The sequence below is a fragment of the Oncorhynchus mykiss genome, chromosome 5 (genome assembly GCF_057628025.1).
Source record: "Oncorhynchus mykiss isolate SJ-2025 chromosome 5, ASM5762802v1, whole genome shotgun sequence".
NCBI classification, from domain to species: Eukaryota; Metazoa; Chordata; class Actinopteri; order Salmoniformes; family Salmonidae; genus Oncorhynchus; species Oncorhynchus mykiss.
The window spans coordinates 77,467,981-77,486,911 of NC_143026.1; the positions used below are offsets into that span (position 1 = coordinate 77,467,981).

Here is an 18,931-nt window from a genome sequence, read left to right on the forward strand (position 1 = left end):
ACGGCATTAAGGGATCACTTTAGAGAGAGGACATGGGACTTGATTTGCCGGGCCGCGGTGGGGGAAAATGGAAGTGATGCATATGCTAATAGAAAGAGGCAGAAATAAATGTAGGTCTGTGTCTCTGTTTGAAACACCAAGAACCCAGCCAGCTCCTGGCAAAGCAAGCTCATGGCTCTGTGTGCAGAGGCACAACAGCCAAACAGATTGAAAAGCAGCAAAAAATATGACATTGCTTCATGGTAAGTGTTAGGTTTAACGAGTCAAAGAAAAAAAACGATTTTCAGAGCAATCGATATATGCTTTCATGATTGAATAGATTTTTCAGAATTCAATTCTAATTAATCTGTAATGAGAAAGTGACAGTGATATTTACAATTAACAGTGATGTTGATTATCTCTGATTACAATCGTCATTTGCTCTCAAAGTGATTAGCCATGGTGTAATATGTACTGCTGTGAATTTTTGATAAACCATCGCTATATTAGGAGAGAGATCTCAGATTGCAATTAGAAGTAAACGTAGTAGTGACTTTACGGCCATTAGATTCCATGATGTGCTCGGTAAAGGATGTTTACATGTTTTAAATCAGCCTCCAGCTGCTGCATTCAAATGAATTAGTGTGCTCCATTGCACCCTGAGTAAACCTGCTTAGGCTGGCACCATTCCCGGGACACAAAAAAAAAAGACAAAAAAAAAAAGTCTGTTCATGCCAAGACTAGAGCGCTGTTTCACTGCCACGACAATGACACCTCATCCCTGAAAGCCCAGGCCTCTTCCCACCATTATTATCTTGTCAGACGATGAAAACAGCTAGGTAACAATGCTTCTCTCTTAATGCCTTCCCACAGCTCTGCTCCGAGGCAAACCACTGCAGAACTACAGGTACTGAACCTGGGCAAATTAAACAGCTCACATCAACAATGCAGTAGGGCAGATGGTGTGGAGGGTATAATTGGTCCAACTGGCTCAGACAGTTACACTATAATGCTGCCAACATCAAGGTTGTGGGTTTAGTCCCTTGCATGGGCCATGTGAATTAAATATACAGTGCCTTCAGAAAGTATTCATACCCCTTGACTTATTCCACATTGTTTTATTACAGCCTGAATTCAAAATTGATTAAATATAACTTTTTCCTCACCCATCGACACACAATACCCTATAATGACAAAGTGAAAACATGTTTATTTTTATGAAATACACAAATATTTCATATACATAAGTATTCACAACCCTGAGTCAATACATGTTAAAATCGCCAGCGGTTACGGCTGTGAGTCTTTCTGGGTAAGGCTCTACGAGCTTTCCACACCTGGATTGTACAATATTTGCACATTATTCTTTAAAATAATTCTTCAAGCTCTGTCAAGTTGGTTGTTTATCATTGCTAGACAGCCATTTAAGTCTTGCCATATACTATTTTCAAGCAAATTAAAGTAAAAAATTTAACCAGGCCACTCAGGAACATTCAATGTTGTCTTGGGAAGCAACTCCAGTGTATATTTGGCCTTGTGTTTAGGATAATGTCATGCTGAAAGGTGAATTTGTCTCCCAGTGTTTGTTAGAAAATAGACAACCAGGATTTCCTCTAGGATTGTGCTTAGCTATTCTGTTTATTTTTATCATAAAAAACTCCCTAGTCCTTGCCGATGACAAGCACATCCATAACATGATTCCGCCACCACGCTTTAAAATATGAAGAGTGGTACTCGGTGATGTGTTGGATTTGCCCCAAACAGAACACTTGGTATTCAGGACATAAAGTTAATATATTTTTCAATTTTTTTTGCCGTTTTACTTTACTGCCTTATTGCAAACAGGATACATGTTTTGGAATATTTTTATTCTGTAGAGGCTTCCTTTTCACTCTGTCAATTAGGTTAGTATTGTGTAGTAACTACAATGTTGTTGATCCATCCTCAGTTTTCGCCTATCACAGCCATTAAACACCCTCTAACTGTTTTAAAGTCACCATTGGCCTCATGGTGAAATCCTAAAGCAGTTTCCTTCCTCTCCGGCTACTGAGTTAGGAAAGACGCCTGTATCTTTGTAGTGATTGGGTGTAGAAAAGCATCTTCACCATGCTCAAAGGGATATTCAATGTCTGTCCTTCTTGGCGAGGCTTTGGAAAACCTCCCTAGTTTTTGTGGTTAAATCTGTGTTTGAAATTCACTGCTCAACTGAGGGACCTTACATGTATGTGTGGGGTACAGAGTTGAGGTTTTCAAAAATCATGTTAAACACTATTCCACACAGTTAATTTAATTATTATTTGACTTGTTAAGCAAATGTTTACTCCTGAACATATTTAGGCTTGCCATAACAAATTGGTTGAATACTTATTCACTCGTTTTTATTAATTTGTACTTTGACATTATGAGGTATTGTGTTTAGGCCAGTGTCAGCAAATTTCTATTTAATAAATTTTAGATTCAGGCTGTAACACAACAAAATGTGGAACAAGTCAAGGGGCGTAAATACTTTCTGGAGTTGCTGTATGCGTTTACAGACTTCTCAAGTGTGACCCGGACATTTAATATGAATAATTCAGCCTTTAAATATACATGTGAACCCATAGACAGCAGACGTCACACTGATTACCGTGTTGTGTAAGGTTCTGTGGCATATATCAGGAGACTGAAAAGATTTGGCATTGGTCCCCAGATCCTCAAAACATTCTACAGCTGCACCATCGAGAGCATCCTGAATGGTTGCATCACCGCCTGGTATGGAAACTGCTCGGCATCTGACCGTAAGGTGCTACAGAGGCTAGTGCCTCCTGCCGTGTACGTCACTGGGGCCAAGCTTCCTGCCATCCAGGACCAATATATACACTAGACGGTGTCAGATGAAGTCCCAAAAAATGATCAAAAACTCCAGTCACCCAAGTCATAGACGGTTCTCTCTGCTACTGCATGACAAGCGGTACCAGAGCGCCATGTCTAAAAGGTTCCTTAACAGCTTCTACCCCAAATCCATAAGACTTCACAGCTTCTAACCCCCAATCCACCCCCCCCCCCCTTTTACACTGCTGCTACTCATTGTTCATTATCTAGGCATAGTCACTTTACATGTACAAATTACATCAACTAACCTGTACCCTGCGCATTGACTCAGTATCGGAACTCCCTGTATATGTCCTTGTTATTGTAATTGTTGTAACTTTTTATTTTTTTACTTAAGAAAATATTACAAATAAATAAAATTAAGTGAACAAATAAAATGAACTCTATTTTTTGACCTGCATTGTTGGTTAAGGGCTTGTAATAAGCATTTTACGGTAAGGTTTTATTCGGCGCAATACAATTTCATTTGACATACAGTTGCAGTACATTTGTGCAAGTATATTGAATGTTACAAATTCTCTATATACGCCTCTGTGAGTGTATCATCAATGTCATACTCCCATACCCGACTCTTCAAAGTCCTGGTTGGCCATGTTCCAGGTGTCTCTGATGTGCAGTAGGCTGGCCTCCATGGCCCTCAGGTCCACTTCGGGGCAATTACACTGGGGGAAGCCTGGGCTGCAGCGGCACCAACAGTCATTGTCTCGGCACACAAACTGACCCTCCACGTTACAGCCGATGTAGCTCAGAGCAGCCTGGACGAACCTGACCCTCAGGTACTCTGGTAGGATGGCCTGGAGACCTGAGGAGAGGACATGGTACAGTTTATATATGACAACACTGGCTAAACTTCAAGACAAATTACTGTAATAATGTAAACTAGACTCAAATACTGTATTAACTATAGACTTTCTACTGTAAGTTCCTATAGGACAGAAGAGGTATTTTCTGGTCACTTTATAGATACATTTCCACTGGCTTGTTCATATATATGTCTACAAATCCCTGTGATCCACTTAGGAATCCAGAGGTTCGGTTTCCAATGCCAGACAAAGACGAATTGAAGGTAAATTCCTTCTGACACTCTGGTGCCTCTTGTCTAACGTTTGGCAGAGAATATAAACTGTGACAATTCCATCAGAATGTCTGGGTGGGTTCAATTATGGATGGCCGACCTTGCAGATTAATCTTGTTTTCAGGGCTCTGAACCAGAACAGAGCTGACTGAGTCCAGGTTGTCATAGTTACTGCATCCAAGAGGGCCCGTCCTGGTTTCGGTCACCTAGCGGGAAAGACAGAGGCACATGGCAATACTCCACTACACTGTAAAAGAGAGCCACTAAAGTCATAAAAAATGTAGGGATGCAGAGCTGAATGTCATGTGGAATGAGATCAACAACAAGAGTATGCTCACTCAGATCCTACCATCTGTACTTCCACAGGACTAAATATTTTATACCTTATTGAGACACGTTTAAATGTTCATATCAACAAACATTACAAGTAGTAGTACAGTAGTTCAGTTGTTTGGTGTATGATGCAACACCAAGGTTGTGCATTTAGACATATCCACTATTCAGTATAGTCTGTTAGATGATAATTCTCTGTTCAGAGGCCACATTATGTTATATCCAAAAAGTATAGTACATGAATAAGCTTAAGGGTGAGAGGTGGTTTCTTGTCTACTCAGAGAAAGCGATGATGACATACAGTAGCAATGCAACCAAAAAACACTGTCATCTGACACAAGGGAGAGAAGAATGTGGAGTCTGCAAAAAAGTAAAAGAAAGAACTACGTATGAAGAATTATTTTCGGTGGCAGCTTCCAATTATGCTTTAAGTCTTGAAAGATGCAGTTACATGCAAGCCTGGCAGACATATCACTAGATTCACACTGACAAATGAGAAAGACACTGGATCTCTTCTCCTCTGGGTGAGCGGTTAGATCGTTCACAATCACAGCTCAATCCTCCTTGACAAAAGGATGATTTAAAAGCTCCCATATATCAAGGTTTCTCTGCCACCATTCCAAGTCTGGCAGCCTGTGGGCCTATCCATCTCCCTCCTCGTCACTTGCAAGTTATTCTCCCCTAATGCCACAGTGGATCCTTCTTTTAATATTTTCCCAAAGGGCCAATAAAAGTAACCACATCACCAGTGTAGATCAATGAGGAACTATGGTTCTACATTCAGAAGAAAGGGGACACTTTCCTTTCCCTCTGTGGGCAGAAAAGTTGTCTTTCTTTGACACCTACTTTAAGGTCACTGTGAAAACAGAGGGAAGGGTGAGACACAAGAAAGAAAATGAAGAACAGAAACTTAACTGTATCAAAAAGGTAAGCATTCAAAACATTAATACACCAGAACCATGACCAACCTTCATACATAAGCAGCAGTGATTCATTATATGATAATCACAAAATATTATTTTCCATTTTTCATTCAACATTGAGGTTTGAGTTACTTTGAAATGGAGAGGGGGGAAGAGGGTTGAGAAAGAGAGAATAAAAACCTCAACTTCAGCAGGCCTATCGACGGCATTTCCATTATTTTTTTTATTGATGCTTCAACGAAAATAATTAAAATCCGAGAAATGTCTAGAGGGATGGGCAGATAAATTTCTAACACAGACAGATGTCCAACTTAAAGGGAAATGTTTTAATTTAAATCTGGATTTTCTATGCATAGCAATGAGACCATCTGCAACAAGGACCAAGTGAAGCCGAGCATACGCACACTTAAATACATTTCTTATAGAAAGGACTAAGAAAAAAAAAAGTCTTAACAGTTGTTTGTATAAAAGTATGTTCAGTAACTTATTGGGACTTTGGTGGATAGAAAAATGTAAATTAGGTGGAGAGAGAGTGAGCGGGGGTTGTATTAATATGCCATAATCGAGTGCTGACTATCAGAAATTCTAACAGCTGCATTTAATAGGACTGGCGATTGCTCTTAAAGGCTGTCCTGGAATAGGAATGTGCTGCTTGGTTATGTGATGGAGACATGTCTGGTATGCATCATCATATTCTACATTTAAGTAATTCAGCAGATGCTCTTATCCAAACCGAGTAACAGTAGTGAGTGCATATTTTTTTTAACTTCGTACTGGTCCCTGGTGGGACTCAAACCCACAACCCTGGCGTTGCAAGCGCAATGATCTACCAAACTCAGCCACATGAGACTTGATATACGGGAACAGCACTCACTCACAGTATGGATGCTTCTTCTGATTAAGGCAGAGACCAGAGTCCCCTGTCCTGCCTCAGCCAAAGAATCTGCCCCTGGGGAATTGTTTAAAGGTCTTGCAAGTGTTTAGTGTTTGGGAATAGCTAATGGTTTAAAGCGAGAATGAAAATAAGCATATCCCAAGTGCTCCAAAGCAATGCAGTAACAACCCTTGCATACTTTTATATGCATGGTGCAATAACTCAAATGACAAGGAAGCTCAATTATTTTCTAAATGCAAGCATTATTAATATTATTATTATACCACTAAGGCAAAGGCATGGAAACTGATGAAGATCATGCCTTCTGTTAATTCCACCTATGAGTAATTCCACAAAAGCAGAATATAATACATAAAATGCCAGTAAGTGAGCCCCAGATGTCAGATATTTAAATAATAATGGGTATTAAGAGGCCTATACACCAACCTGTTAAAAAAGTATGGAATGGCATTAATGTTTGGGACCGGCGCTTCTTTGGAAATTGCTTTTTTCACGGCACCACAGAGAATCGTCCTGTTTTTAATCACTAGGCATAGCCTTAGTAGATGCAGCATATCCCCATTTGCATCCTAGATGTGTTTACGCGTGTTTAGACATTCTTTGAGGATTCCGGCAAGATGTTTTAAAACCACTTTGTTGCACTGGCTTACACTACGATGTCAACCAGAGCTGGGGATCAGCTTATCGACTTGGAGAAAAAATAAACTAGCATGAGATTATATTTGTGCCCCCTAAATAAATGGAGGCTCATTGAAATCCGCAGGGGAGCAGCAGAGGACCTTTAAGAGAAGAAAGTAGGAGTTAATACTGTGGCAAGGCAAACTATGATATGTTGTTTTTTTTAGATGGGGCTGAGAGAGAGACTCCTTTTGATTTGGAACAAATTATCGTCCCTCTTCCCTTCTCTCAGAGCTTAATAATTCTGGTGCTCTTGGCAGACAATGTTGCAAAGAGAGGAAACAGAGCTGGCTAAAGGTTAAGATTACTCACAACTTGCATATTAGTAGCTTGACTGACGATGACCCAGACAGAGGTTAAAGGGTAAGTGAAGCCAACTGCAGCTCATACCTTTATCTAATTTGTAAAGTCCTCCCAGAGTATATAAGACCTTGATAGAAAATAACAAACTTCCTCTAGTTTTTACATCTGAGGGTGTCTTTTTCTTGAGGGGGAGGACGTGGCAAAACGTTAAAGAGGACACAACAATATAATAACGAAGATGACAACATCTGTATGAAATGAATAATTAATTGATACACAAGGGATAAAACAAGACAGTTTTTTTATTTATCCACATCAAATCTGTTCTACATCGTGAACAACTGCAACCATATTTTCTCACTAGATTTCCAAAGCTCAGCCTCACAAATTATCTTTATTCCCCTACAAATGAACCATAAGAGGACATGAATGACTAAACACTGCAGTAGCAAGGCAGCAAATTGGGTCAAAAACACTCCTGTCCTCTCCCCATCGATGGCTAGTTGTTTTTCAGGCTAATTGTAATAAACCTTAGTAGAAACGGACCTGGGTTGTAAATCAAACTTTAACCACTTGATTTATGTCCACCCAGCACTGTTAGTATCTCCTGTCAGTGTTTCTTGCTCGCTGGTAGGTTAAAGCACCGATTATTACAGATGGCAGAACCCCAGTATTCTTCATATGTCTTCTATTCATTAGCGTGACACCTTAACTCATACCCAAAATGGCTGACAAATGGGGCAAGCTCTCTAAGAAATTGTTGAAATAGAACCGAGGATTCATCACTCTGATGCGTAATTGTAGAGGCACCACTTCCCTTCGTCTCCCCTCTTTATCTTTTTCATTTTTCCTTTCCCTTTATTTTTCACCTGAAGTGTTATAGCCATAGCTCCTACATTATACCAGGACAACAGGCTTTTCTCCTCCTGAAATCTGTTCTCTTAAAGCCGTTGTCCGGTGCCCTCTTTCTAAGAGATGCTTTTGTTTTGCCATCCGTCTTCATCTTGACGAGGTAAAAATCCATGGCCTGAATTAAAGGCAGCTGATGCTGTGAATATTTCACATCAGTCACCCGAAACTGCCTCCTAAACAAATGCACCTCAGAGGACTTCTGCTCCATTCATCTCAATCAGACGATTTTAGCAGCACTTTGTCCACGAGAACGCTGCCAACAAAGCCATGATGTGTCCCGTTGCCAATTCACTTTAAGGAATATATGGCCTTATCTGTCTGTGGTGGCCAAAGATGGGATAGCAATGGGAAAAGTCAATGATAAACAGATGGATGCTTTCAAACTACAAGTGAGTTTATAACTCTACATCATCTTAGATAATGTTCAAAATCAATGTTGAACTGTACAATTGTGTCAGGTATGACTGTCACATGTATTTTAGCACACACCTACTCCCCTCCCCCACATTCTTTAGAAGTTGTTCCCCAAACCTCAAGATGTACAAAACAGTCTAGCAGTCCAGTTTTAAACAATCACATCTAAATAAATGTAAATTTGACACCAGTGGCTCACCAGCTGGTGAAACACTGCTTTCATACAAGGTGTCTGTCTATACATGGGAAATTCCTCAATGATAATCCTCTCATTGCCACAGGTACATGTAAACAAATCATAGGCTCACATGGAAACGAATCACCCCAAATACGGAGTCTGACAAACATGTCCTGCTGTGCAAAGGGCAAACTCAGCCGATCACACTCATTACTCGGTAATAATGACTGACAGTGATTAATGGACCCAGCTAGAGGGCTCTGGGAATGAATGTGTGTGTGTGGGGGGGGAGGGGCCATGGATGCAATCTGGATGTGGTGCAGCTTGTAGGTTTACCTTAATGGCTGTGGATGCTATCTGGATGTGGTGCAGCTTGCGCAGGGTGCTCTCTCTGTCGATGAAGTAAGAGGCAGCCAGTTGGTGCAGGGCCTCTAGAGTCACGGCTGTACCGTTGGCCTCTCTCGTCTCCACCGTTCTACTCAACCTCCGCTTGTCCACAAAGATCATTAATGACTCCTCCCCTAAACACACACAGAGTGGAGCAGAATATGCACTGAGAACTGGGCTGGAGAATAGAACAACACATTCAATATGACACCTTTACAGCAAAGAGAGAATTTACTGTTTGCGTTTCTGAAGCTAAGCATCAGCAGCATACAGAGGATTGGGTTAAAAGAACACCAATAAATACATATTATTCTTACCCCCCAGGGTGGCTGAGAGCAGGAAGTGTGTTCCGTACTTCCTGATGATGCTGTCTGTAATGGAGCTGAGGCTGGGCCGTCTGCCCAGGTGCCTGATGGTCTGGAGGAACTCTGGGTCCAGGGGCAGGGCGAGACCATTGTTGTCCTGTCTCTCTAGAGCCAGGCTGTTCACTTTCCAGCGGCCAAACTCCCTGCAATGTCACAGACACATATTAGCGCACACACACACACACACATTAACAAACACAGGCAGCGATGCACATGGGGGGAGGGGGCGCCCGGCACCGGGCAGGCTTCATTTGCAAACACCCTCTTTTATAGTCATAGTGAAGACAGAGGAAAAAGGTCTCAAGAGGATGTTACAGCCAGCCAACAGCCTTGCCCTGTGTGAGGAGACTAATTTTTAGATTCAGGCAATGCTGGGTGGGAAATGTGTCTGCACGCCATGACATCTCCGGTGCCATTTCTTAAAATATGAATGATGCCATGGTGTTTACACTATTCTGAGAAGGTCTCTCTCGCTCTCTTTCTCTCCGAGGGCACAAGGCTCCCCATCATTACGCACACCTGCCCCCCATTACACAAATCAGCAATTATTGGACTCAATCACCTCTGTCATTACCTCCCCTATGTCTGTCTGTTCCCCCGCACTGTTTCCTGCTTCAGCATTGATTGTCATATGTCCTTGTCCTGACGCTGTTCCTGTCTTGTTCGATGTCTGTTCCGATTAAATGTTTGACTCTCCGTACCTGCTTCTCTACTCCAGTGTCGGTCCTTACAGATTACCATGCAGCTCAAACAGCCCATAATAACCAGGCTTCAGTGGTCAAGCCTATTATGGAGAGAAAGGATCAATGTAAAACTGTCAGAAATTAGTGCTGCGGATTTTAATGGAATAACAATGGAGGTGATCTACTGTGGGTCGTAATAGTTTATCAGGTCTGTCGTGGAACAATCAGGGAAAACACACGGGCACGCACCCGCACACACGCTCAAGAGTCCACAGTAGCTGTCAATCAAAAACTCACTTTTCTGGGGGAAGTGTCCCCCCAGAGAAGAAAAACACACAAAAAAGTAGCCAACAGGAATCAGCTCATTAGGGCCTGTTTCACGATGCCGTTTTTCCATAACGAGGGTCAATTACTGGTATTCCTGCCACTGAGCCGTGGGGGAGAGAAGGAGGGAGCGAGTAGAGCAGAGCTTAACCGTGATCGACACAAAGCCTCGCCAGGCTTGTTGATGTACAGTTACGGATGCTGGTTAGCAAGGGCACACACAAACACCCTAGCGAGTTAGCTAGCATTAGCACTGGGCAATACCACCACTGGCCCCCTGTTGGCGATGCTAGGACACTGACAGCTTTATTTATAAAAAAAAATACAATTTTAAAGAACGCAATGGTAAATCTTAGCACTGGCAGTAGTGCCATAGGTCAGGCAGTGTGTCAGAAATATTTTTGCTATTTTCACAGTGGGAATTATGGGTGCAGTAGCTGGCTGTGTCACATAAGGGCTTGACCTCTCACTGCCCAATCAGAACGTGCTCCATGTCTAAATACAGTACGTGGTTGCTTTAAGTTGTGTATTAACAGTCTTATGTATTGCATTGTTTTCAACTCCAATTCAAACTGCTGTAGTCTAGTTTATAAAATACCCTACAGAAACAAAATAACAAAAATGTAAGCCAATCCCATATTTGCTAAATAGCCTATTGTGGTAAACCGTGGGGTGTTGGGTTGAATGTTCAGAGATTGACACAGAGACAGGGAGGCGTTAATCAGAAAACAACTTTACTTAAGACAGAAAATAAATATATCAAAGAAATAACTTCGGTTTTGCTCGGTCTTCCATCTCTCTCTAAACCGGTGTCCGTCTCTCTCCCTTCTCTCCCGCGGTGTGCCATCGTGCTCCTTTTTTTTAGCCTCCACAGCTGGTTGGCAATTTCCTCTAATTACCTCCATTTAACTGACCATGTCGGGGTGCCCAGCTCCCGGAATCCCAGCAGAGCGCCTCACGTACGTCCCCTCTATGACCATCCCCCGGGGTAGACCTCCTGGGATACCACACACCACCCCCCCCCCCCCCCCCCCCCCCACCCCAGGGGTAGCACTGCTGGGAGGGAGGCATGCTCAGGGCTAGGTTTGCATCCCTCCTGGATAGGGCGTCCGCATTGCCGTGCTGGGCCCCCAACCTGTGGATGACAGAGAATCGGTGTAAGGACAGGAACCAGCGGGTGACACGGTCATTCGTGTCCTTACCTCGTGCTATCCACACGAGCGGGGCATGGTCAGTAATCAAGGTGAACTTCCTCCCGAGAAGGAGGGTGTCGAGGACCCACTTCACAGCGAGGCACTCCTTCTCGACAATTGAGTATTTCTTCTCCCGAGGGAGGAGCTTCCTGCTGACATACATGATGGGATGCTCCTCGCCTTCCTGCTCTTGGGACAAAACGGCCCCTACCCCGGTGGCAGACGCATCTGTCTAGACCAGGAGAATTTGAGAAGTCCAGGGTGACGAGTACCAGGTGCGAACATAGCGCATACTTCAGGGCCTGGAAAGCCGCCTCTGTGTCCTCCATCCATCGCACCGTCTGGAGTAGTCATGCCTTTGTTAAATCTGTCAGGGTAGAAGCTATTGCGTCAAAGTTAGGTACAAATCTACCATAGTAGCCTGCTAACCCCAGGAATGACTTAATGGCAGCAATTTTTCTTCTTGTGGTTTCACATTTCCCCTCCCGATCTGATATCCCAGGCACTCCACTTCGGCGTAGCCCAGCTTGCACTTGTGGGGGTTCGCGATCAGACCTGCATCCCTTAGCGCATAAACCACAGCCTGTAACTTACAGATGTGCACAGTGACAATTGGGAGTCACAATTATGTCATCTCGATAAGCCGCTGCGTACTCACTGTGCTGCCACAAACTCGGTCCATGCCCCGTGGAGCCCGAAAGGCAGAACCCGGTAGTGGTATAGCCCCCCCCGGGTTGGAGAAGGCAGTCTTCTCCCAGAAGGCCGCTACCAGTGGCACCTGCCAGTACCCCTTCGTTAGGTCCAAGGTGCTGACGTATCTCGCTGTCCCCAAGTGGTCGATCAGTTCGTCCACCCAGGGCATGGGGTAGGCATCAAACTTACTGATCTCGTTCAGGCCCCGGAAGTCATTACAGAAGCGGATGGTTCCGTCCAGTTTTGGAACCAGCACTATGGGGCTAGACCACTCACTGCGACTCCTCCAGTACCCCCATTTCTAACATTGTTGTCACTTCCCGCTGGACCACCAACCTCCGGGCTTCTGGTATTCGATATGGCCATTTACGCACTTTTTCTCCCGGAACAGTGTGGATCTGATGTTCCACGAGGTCCGTGGGGGTCGGCTGCTCTTCCCAGACCTCTTTGGCTAGGTCCAGCAGCCCGCGGGGCCGACGGCCATACAGGAGCTCAAAGGGGGAGAACCCCGTGGATGCTTTGGGTACCTCACGCACTGAAAACATCAGGTGGGGCAGCAGCTGGTCCCAGGTCCTCCAGTCTCTCTCGATGACCTGTGACATGTTTCAGGATCTTATTGAAGCGTTCCACCAGCCCATCGGTTTGTGAATGGTACACACTGGTCCTCACTTGTTTGATTCGTAACAGATTGCAGACATCCTTCATCACACAAGACAGGAACACGGTACCCTGGTTTGTCAGGATTTCCTGCAGAATCCCCACCTGGCTGAATAAATGTAAGAGCTCCCGTGCGATACCTTTGGATGCCGCCGTGCGTAGTGGTATTGCCTCAGGATAACGGGTGGCATAATCCATGAATACCAGGATGTATTGGTGTCCCCTCGCAGTCTTCACCAACGGACCCACCAGATCGATTGCCAACCGCTCGAATGGCACTCCTATAATGGGCAAGGGAACCAAAGGGTCTCGATACTGCACCCTCGGAGCTGTGATCTGGCACTCCGGGCAACCACGGCAGTCGTCCTCCATGGTGCGTTTGACTCCAGGCCAGTGGAACCGGTTCCCGATCCGCTCCCTGGTTTTCTCGAACCCCAGGTGTTCCCCAAGCAGGTGGGTGTTGTCAAGCTGCAACACAGTCCTAACATACTGTCTGGGTATGAGTAACAAGTCTTTGGTCTCCCCATTATGCTTTACTACCTGATACAATAAAGTATGCTTAATTGCGAAGTGGGGGTAGCACCAATCACTTAACCCAGGTAACAGTACGCCATCCACCGGCATCACCTGGGCCCTAGCGTTCTGGAGATTTGGGTCTTCTAATTGGGCCGTCCCGAAATGACCCGTGAGGATTCCCATGTTGGGAGGTCCGTCTAGGGCTTCCAACTCCATAAAGTGTAGCCTGAGGTCTTCCTTGCACAGTGGCTCGCTTGCCGGAGCGGGGTCGTCTCCCTTCTCCGGGTCCGACTCAGGCCCAGTGGACACCTCGTGGCGGGGGTTGGGTGGCACACGTCACAATCTTTTTTCCTTTTCTTCCTTCCTTCCTTCCTTCCGTGCTCGCCTACCCAGGTCCCTCCTCCACAGTGCCTGGAAGAGAGGGCAGTCTCGACCGAGGAGAATGGACACTGGTAGGTTAGGCACAGCTCCCACGCGCATCTGGCACTCACCCTTTGGCGTGGGTATCCTCACGGCCACCATTGGGTACCTCTTCGTGTCCCCATGTACACAGGACACTGTCACCTCCTCATCCCCCTGTTCCTCCTTCCCCTCTCACGTGAGCCACTGCGGGTGGGCCAGGGTCACCATGCTACCGGAGTCCAGCAGAGCGCTGGTGTCGATGCCATCGATTCGTACCGGAACCATCGGAGGGGCCGTCTCGGTGTGCGCCCAACAGGAGGTGACGTAACTCGCCATCCGGGTTATCCCCGAGCTGGGAGGTGCAGAGGGCATGGCCTCCTCCCAGCCGGGACAGGTCCACGCAAGGTGCCCCAGCTCAACACTCTCATAGCAGCATCTCTGATCGGGGTCCAGCAGCCGCCGGCGTCGTCGGTTTGGGTCACCCTCCCGCTTCACAGTCTTGGCTGGTCCCGTCCAGGCCCCCTTCCGCTCCTCGTCTCTCTTTGTGTTGGTTGACCCCCTCGCCGTGTCTCCTCTCTACGCTCGGCCCCCTCTCAGCAGGTCCTGTGTGTTCTGGTGAATTTCCACCACTGTCAGCAATTCCTCCAGGCTCTTGGGGTTCTACATGCTCACCGTCTTCTTCATCTCGTAGGGCAGGGCCCAAAAGTATTTATCCAGGACGGGTTTGTCGAGCATCGGGAGGGGTCAACGGCCCAGTCGTGGACCAATTGTGCACGGCGTATGAGATTGAACCCATAACGGCTTAGTATCTCCCGTTTGAGTCCCTCATAATTTGCGGCCTGGTCAGTGTTCAAATCAAAGTAGGCCTTCTGGGCCTTCCCAGAGAGGTAGGGTGCCAACAGGCTGGCCCACTGGGGCTTGGGCCATCCTTCCAGCTGTGCTGTCCTCTCGAAGGTGCACAGATACGACTGCACGTCATCTTCCTCGCTGAACTGAACCAAGAACTGATTCGGGCCAGACTCCTGAGCCCTCCCAACCTTCAACTGGGCTACCTCCGCTACCAGTCTGTGGTTTTGTTGGTGCTGCTCCTCCAGCGCTTGCTCCTGGAGAGCCTGTTGCTTCTGCTGGCTGAGGATGAAGTGAGCCGCCAGCTCCTCCATGGTTATCTCCGCACACTCGACCCCACGGGACCTAAATCTATTTAGTTGCCCGCATTCTCCACCATATGTGGTAAACCGTGGGGTGTTTGGTTGAGCATACAGAGATTGACACAGACAGGGAGGCGTTAATTAAGTAAAGTTGTTTTTCTGACTAAGACAGAAAATAAATATATCAAAGAAATAACTTTGGTTTTGCTCGGTCTTCCTTCTCTCTCTAAACCGTTGTCCGTCTCTCTCCCTTCTCTCCCGCGGTGTGCCATCGTGCCCCTTTCATTTTAGCCTCCACAGCTGGTTGGCACTTTCATCTAATTACCTCCACTTAGCTGTCCATGTCGGGGTGCCTAGTTCCTGTATTCCCAAGTAATTTCATGGCTTCAATAGGCCTATGAAAATATATTGTTTAACATAGCATTCCACTAATATAGGGGCTAGGCCTACTGTAAATTACACTGTCTCAGCGTTGGACATGCCAAACATGGTCAATAAGTAAGAAATTCACTATTGATAAGACCAACAAAAAAGTGAATAATTGTAATTAAATTTCATAAAAAATTCAACAACAACTTGTTTTAAATAGGCCATGTCCAAATACAGGTACAGGCACCATACTGTAATTGCTTCACGTGGGCAAATACTGTAATATTAAGCAATTCAACTTAGTCTGGAGGGTTTTACAAACATCCAAACTTTTCACAGGAGCTGGACATAGATTCAATACAACCCCCGACCCCCAGAGTCTATTGATGACCAGTGTATAAGTAACATAATAAAAATATCCCCATCAAACTCTGTTAGTTTAACCTAAAAATATAGGTTCTTTGCATGGGCTGCGTCTCAATTCACTGCATCCTCCTAAAGTATGTCGCCCTTCCACATCTGTGGTAGAAAGAGTCTTCTCACTAAACCATCTGAACGGTTGGTTTACAAACTAATATGACCCCACAGTAGAAAGGGGTTGACTCTCACAAATTCAATGGTATTCTCCGTTTGAATAGGCCTCTCCGCTCTACGACTATCTAAAGGTAACCCATATAAATGAATGGAAGTACGGAGGTAGTTTTGACAATATGGGGTTAAATGTGTAATCAATAAAAAAAAAAAAAAAAAAGGTTAAAGAAGGACTTTTAAGCCTTGAGACATGGATTGTGTATCTGTGCAATTCATAGGGAAAATGAAGAAAGAAAAAATATTTAAGTGCCTCTGAGCAGGATATGGTAGTAGGTGGCAGGCACACCAGTTTAAGTGTCAAGACTGGACACCAACTTGGCACAACTGTGGGAAGCATGGATGTTTGTCCTAGCCATTGAATATTTCAGTTGCGCTGCCTAGAAATTGACAGTTTGGCACACATAATTTCACAGAAAACTCACTGTTACAGTAATTTCCTTTTTGTCTGGATAAGACTTTTTTTAAATTACAGTAATCAGCTCTAATTTAAAATGTTTCCTGTAAAATAATGGTTTATGTCAATTATAACAAATGACAATTTTTTTAGGGAAATCATTCTATTTTAACATACTGTATGTAAATGTACTTTTACGTGGAAATCAGAGTCAAGACATTTAGTTCACAGTGAATAAAATAACAATTTAACAGTTATGGAAATACACAACCAAAATACAGTAACTTCTGATTAAAGTAGTGGTTTTAAGACCTAAATTAACTCAAACATATTGTAGACATACATTGTGTGCGTGTGTGTATCGGTTTGTCAATAACAGCTGGTGCGCGATGTCTAATATTAAATAAGTCTCAAGGTATTGCTCGCCTGAAGTAGAGTACCTTATGATAAGCTGTAGAGCACACCATCTACCAAGAGTTCTCATCTATATTATTCATAGCCATCTATTTACCACCGCAAACCGATGCTGGCACTAAGACCGCACTCAACGAGCAATAGAAGGCCCCAAGCAAACAAGAAAATGCTCATCAAGAAGCGGCATGCCTAGTGGCCGGGGACTTTAATGCAGGCAAACTTAAATCGGTTTTACCTAAATTCTACGAGCAACCAGAATTTAAAAAAAAAAAAAATTTCACTCTAGACCACCTTTACTCCACACACAGATACACATGGAAAGCTCTCCCTCACCCTCCATTTGGCAAATCTTACAATAATTCTATCCTCCTAAATCCTGCTTACAAGCAAAAACTAAAGCAGGTAGTACCAGTGACTCGCTCAATATGGAAGGGTCAGATGACGCAGATGCTAAGCTACAGGACTGTTTTGCTAGCACAGACTGGAATATGTTCTGGGTTTCATCCAATGGCATTGAGGAGTTTACCAACGTCGTCAATAAGTGCATCGACAACATTGGTGTTGGACAACATTGGTGACAACATTGGTGTTGTTATGGTGACCAGTGAGCTGAGATAAGGCAGGGCTTTACATAGCAAAGACTTATAGATTACCTGAAGCCAATGGGTTTGGCGACGGATATGTAGTGAGAGCCAGCCAACGACAGCATACAGGTCGCAGTGGTGGGTAGTATATGGGGCTTTGGTGACAAAACGGATGGCACTGTGATAGACTGCATCCAATTTTCTGAGTAGAGTGTTGGAGGCTATTTTGTAAATGACATCGCCGATGTCAAGGATCGGTAGGATAGTCCGTTTTAGAAGGGTATGTTTGGCGGCATGAGTGAAGTAGGCTTTGTTGCGAAAAAGTAAGATGAATCCAGATTTAATTTTGGATTGGAGATGCTTAATGTGAGGCTTTAAGGAGAGTTTACAGTCTAACCAGACACCTAGGTATTTGTAGCTGTCCACATATTCTAGAACCATCCAGAGTAGTGATGCTAGTCGGGCGGGAGGGTGCAGGCAGCAATTGGTTGAAGAGCATGCACTTAGTTTTACTAGCATTTAAAAGCAGTTGGAGGCCAGGGATGGAGTGTTGTATGGCGATGAAGCTCATTTGGAGGTTTGTTAGCACAGTGTCCAAAGAAGGGCCAGACGTATACAGAATGTCATCTGGGTAGAGGTGGATCAGAGAATCACCAGCAGCAAGAGTAACATCATTGATATATCCTCTTTGGGCTGAGATCCCGCTAACGGGATTGATAAGACAACAGCCAGTGCAAGACTCCAAATTCAAAAACAGAAATCCCATAATTAAAATTCCTCAAACATACAAGTATTTGAGACTATTTTAAAGATGCACTTCATGTCAATCCCACCACGGTGTCCGATTTCAAAAAGGCTTTACAGCGAAAACAAACCAAAATGTTAGGTCAGAGCCAAGTCACAGAAAAACAGCTGTTTCCAGCCAAAGAGAGGAGTCACAAAAAGCTGAAATCGAGATAAATGTATCACTAACCTTTGATGATCTTCATCAGATGACACTCATAGGACTTCATGTTACACAATACATGTATGTTTATTTCGATAAAGTTCTCAGTTTACATTTGCGCGTTATGTTCAGAAGTAACAAAACATCCGGTGATTTTGCAGAGAGCCATATCAATTTACAGAAATACTCATAATAAGCATTGATAAAAGATACAACTATTATGCACGGAATTATAGATACACTTCTCCTTTATGCAACCACTGTGTCAGTTTTCAAAAAAACTTAACGGAAAAAGCACCATGCTATAATCTGAGTACGGCGCTCAGAGACCAAAACAACCCAAACAGATATCTGCCATGTTGTGGAGTCAACAGAAGTCAGAAATAGCATTATAAATATTAACTTACCTTTGATGATCTTCATCCGAATGCACTCCCAGGAATCCCAGTTCCACAATAAATGTTTGTTTTGTTCGAAAATTGCCATCATTTATGTCCAAATACCTCCTTTTTTGTTAGCGTGTTCAGTCCAGTATTCCAAATTCATGACGCACGATCACTAGGAGCAGACGAAAAGTAAAAAAGTTCTGTTACAGTTCGTAGAAACATGTCAAACGATGTATAGACTCAATCTTTAGGATGTTAACATAAATCTTCTATAATGTTCCAACCGGAGAATTCCAGAATTGTCTGTAGAATTGCAAT

General features: G+C 44.2%; 1 protein-coding gene and 1 long non-coding RNA gene across 3 annotated transcripts in view; both read right to left on the reverse strand.

Moving 5' to 3' along the window:
• The window catches only part of LOC149983584 (uncharacterized), a 473,580-nt gene that overhangs the window by 157,263 nt on the left and 297,386 nt on the right, over positions 1-18,931 (reverse strand). The gene's annotated exons all lie outside the window — the stretch shown is intronic.
• The window catches only part of LOC110524582 (BMP/retinoic acid-inducible neural-specific protein 3), a 76,729-nt gene that overhangs the window by 26,382 nt on the left and 31,416 nt on the right, over positions 1-18,931 (reverse strand). For both annotated transcript variants that reach the window (XM_021604383.3, XM_090236036.1), the window contains exons 3-6: positions 9,266-9,456; positions 8,898-9,082; positions 4,026-4,131; positions 3,416-3,652 (exon numbers count right to left, since the gene is read on the reverse strand). In XM_021604383.3, the coding sequence (XP_021460058.1) occupies positions 3,416-3,652; positions 4,026-4,131; positions 8,898-9,082; positions 9,266-9,456 (719 nt within the window). The remainder of the gene's footprint in view (positions 1-3,415; positions 3,653-4,025; positions 4,132-8,897; positions 9,083-9,265; positions 9,457-18,931) is intronic.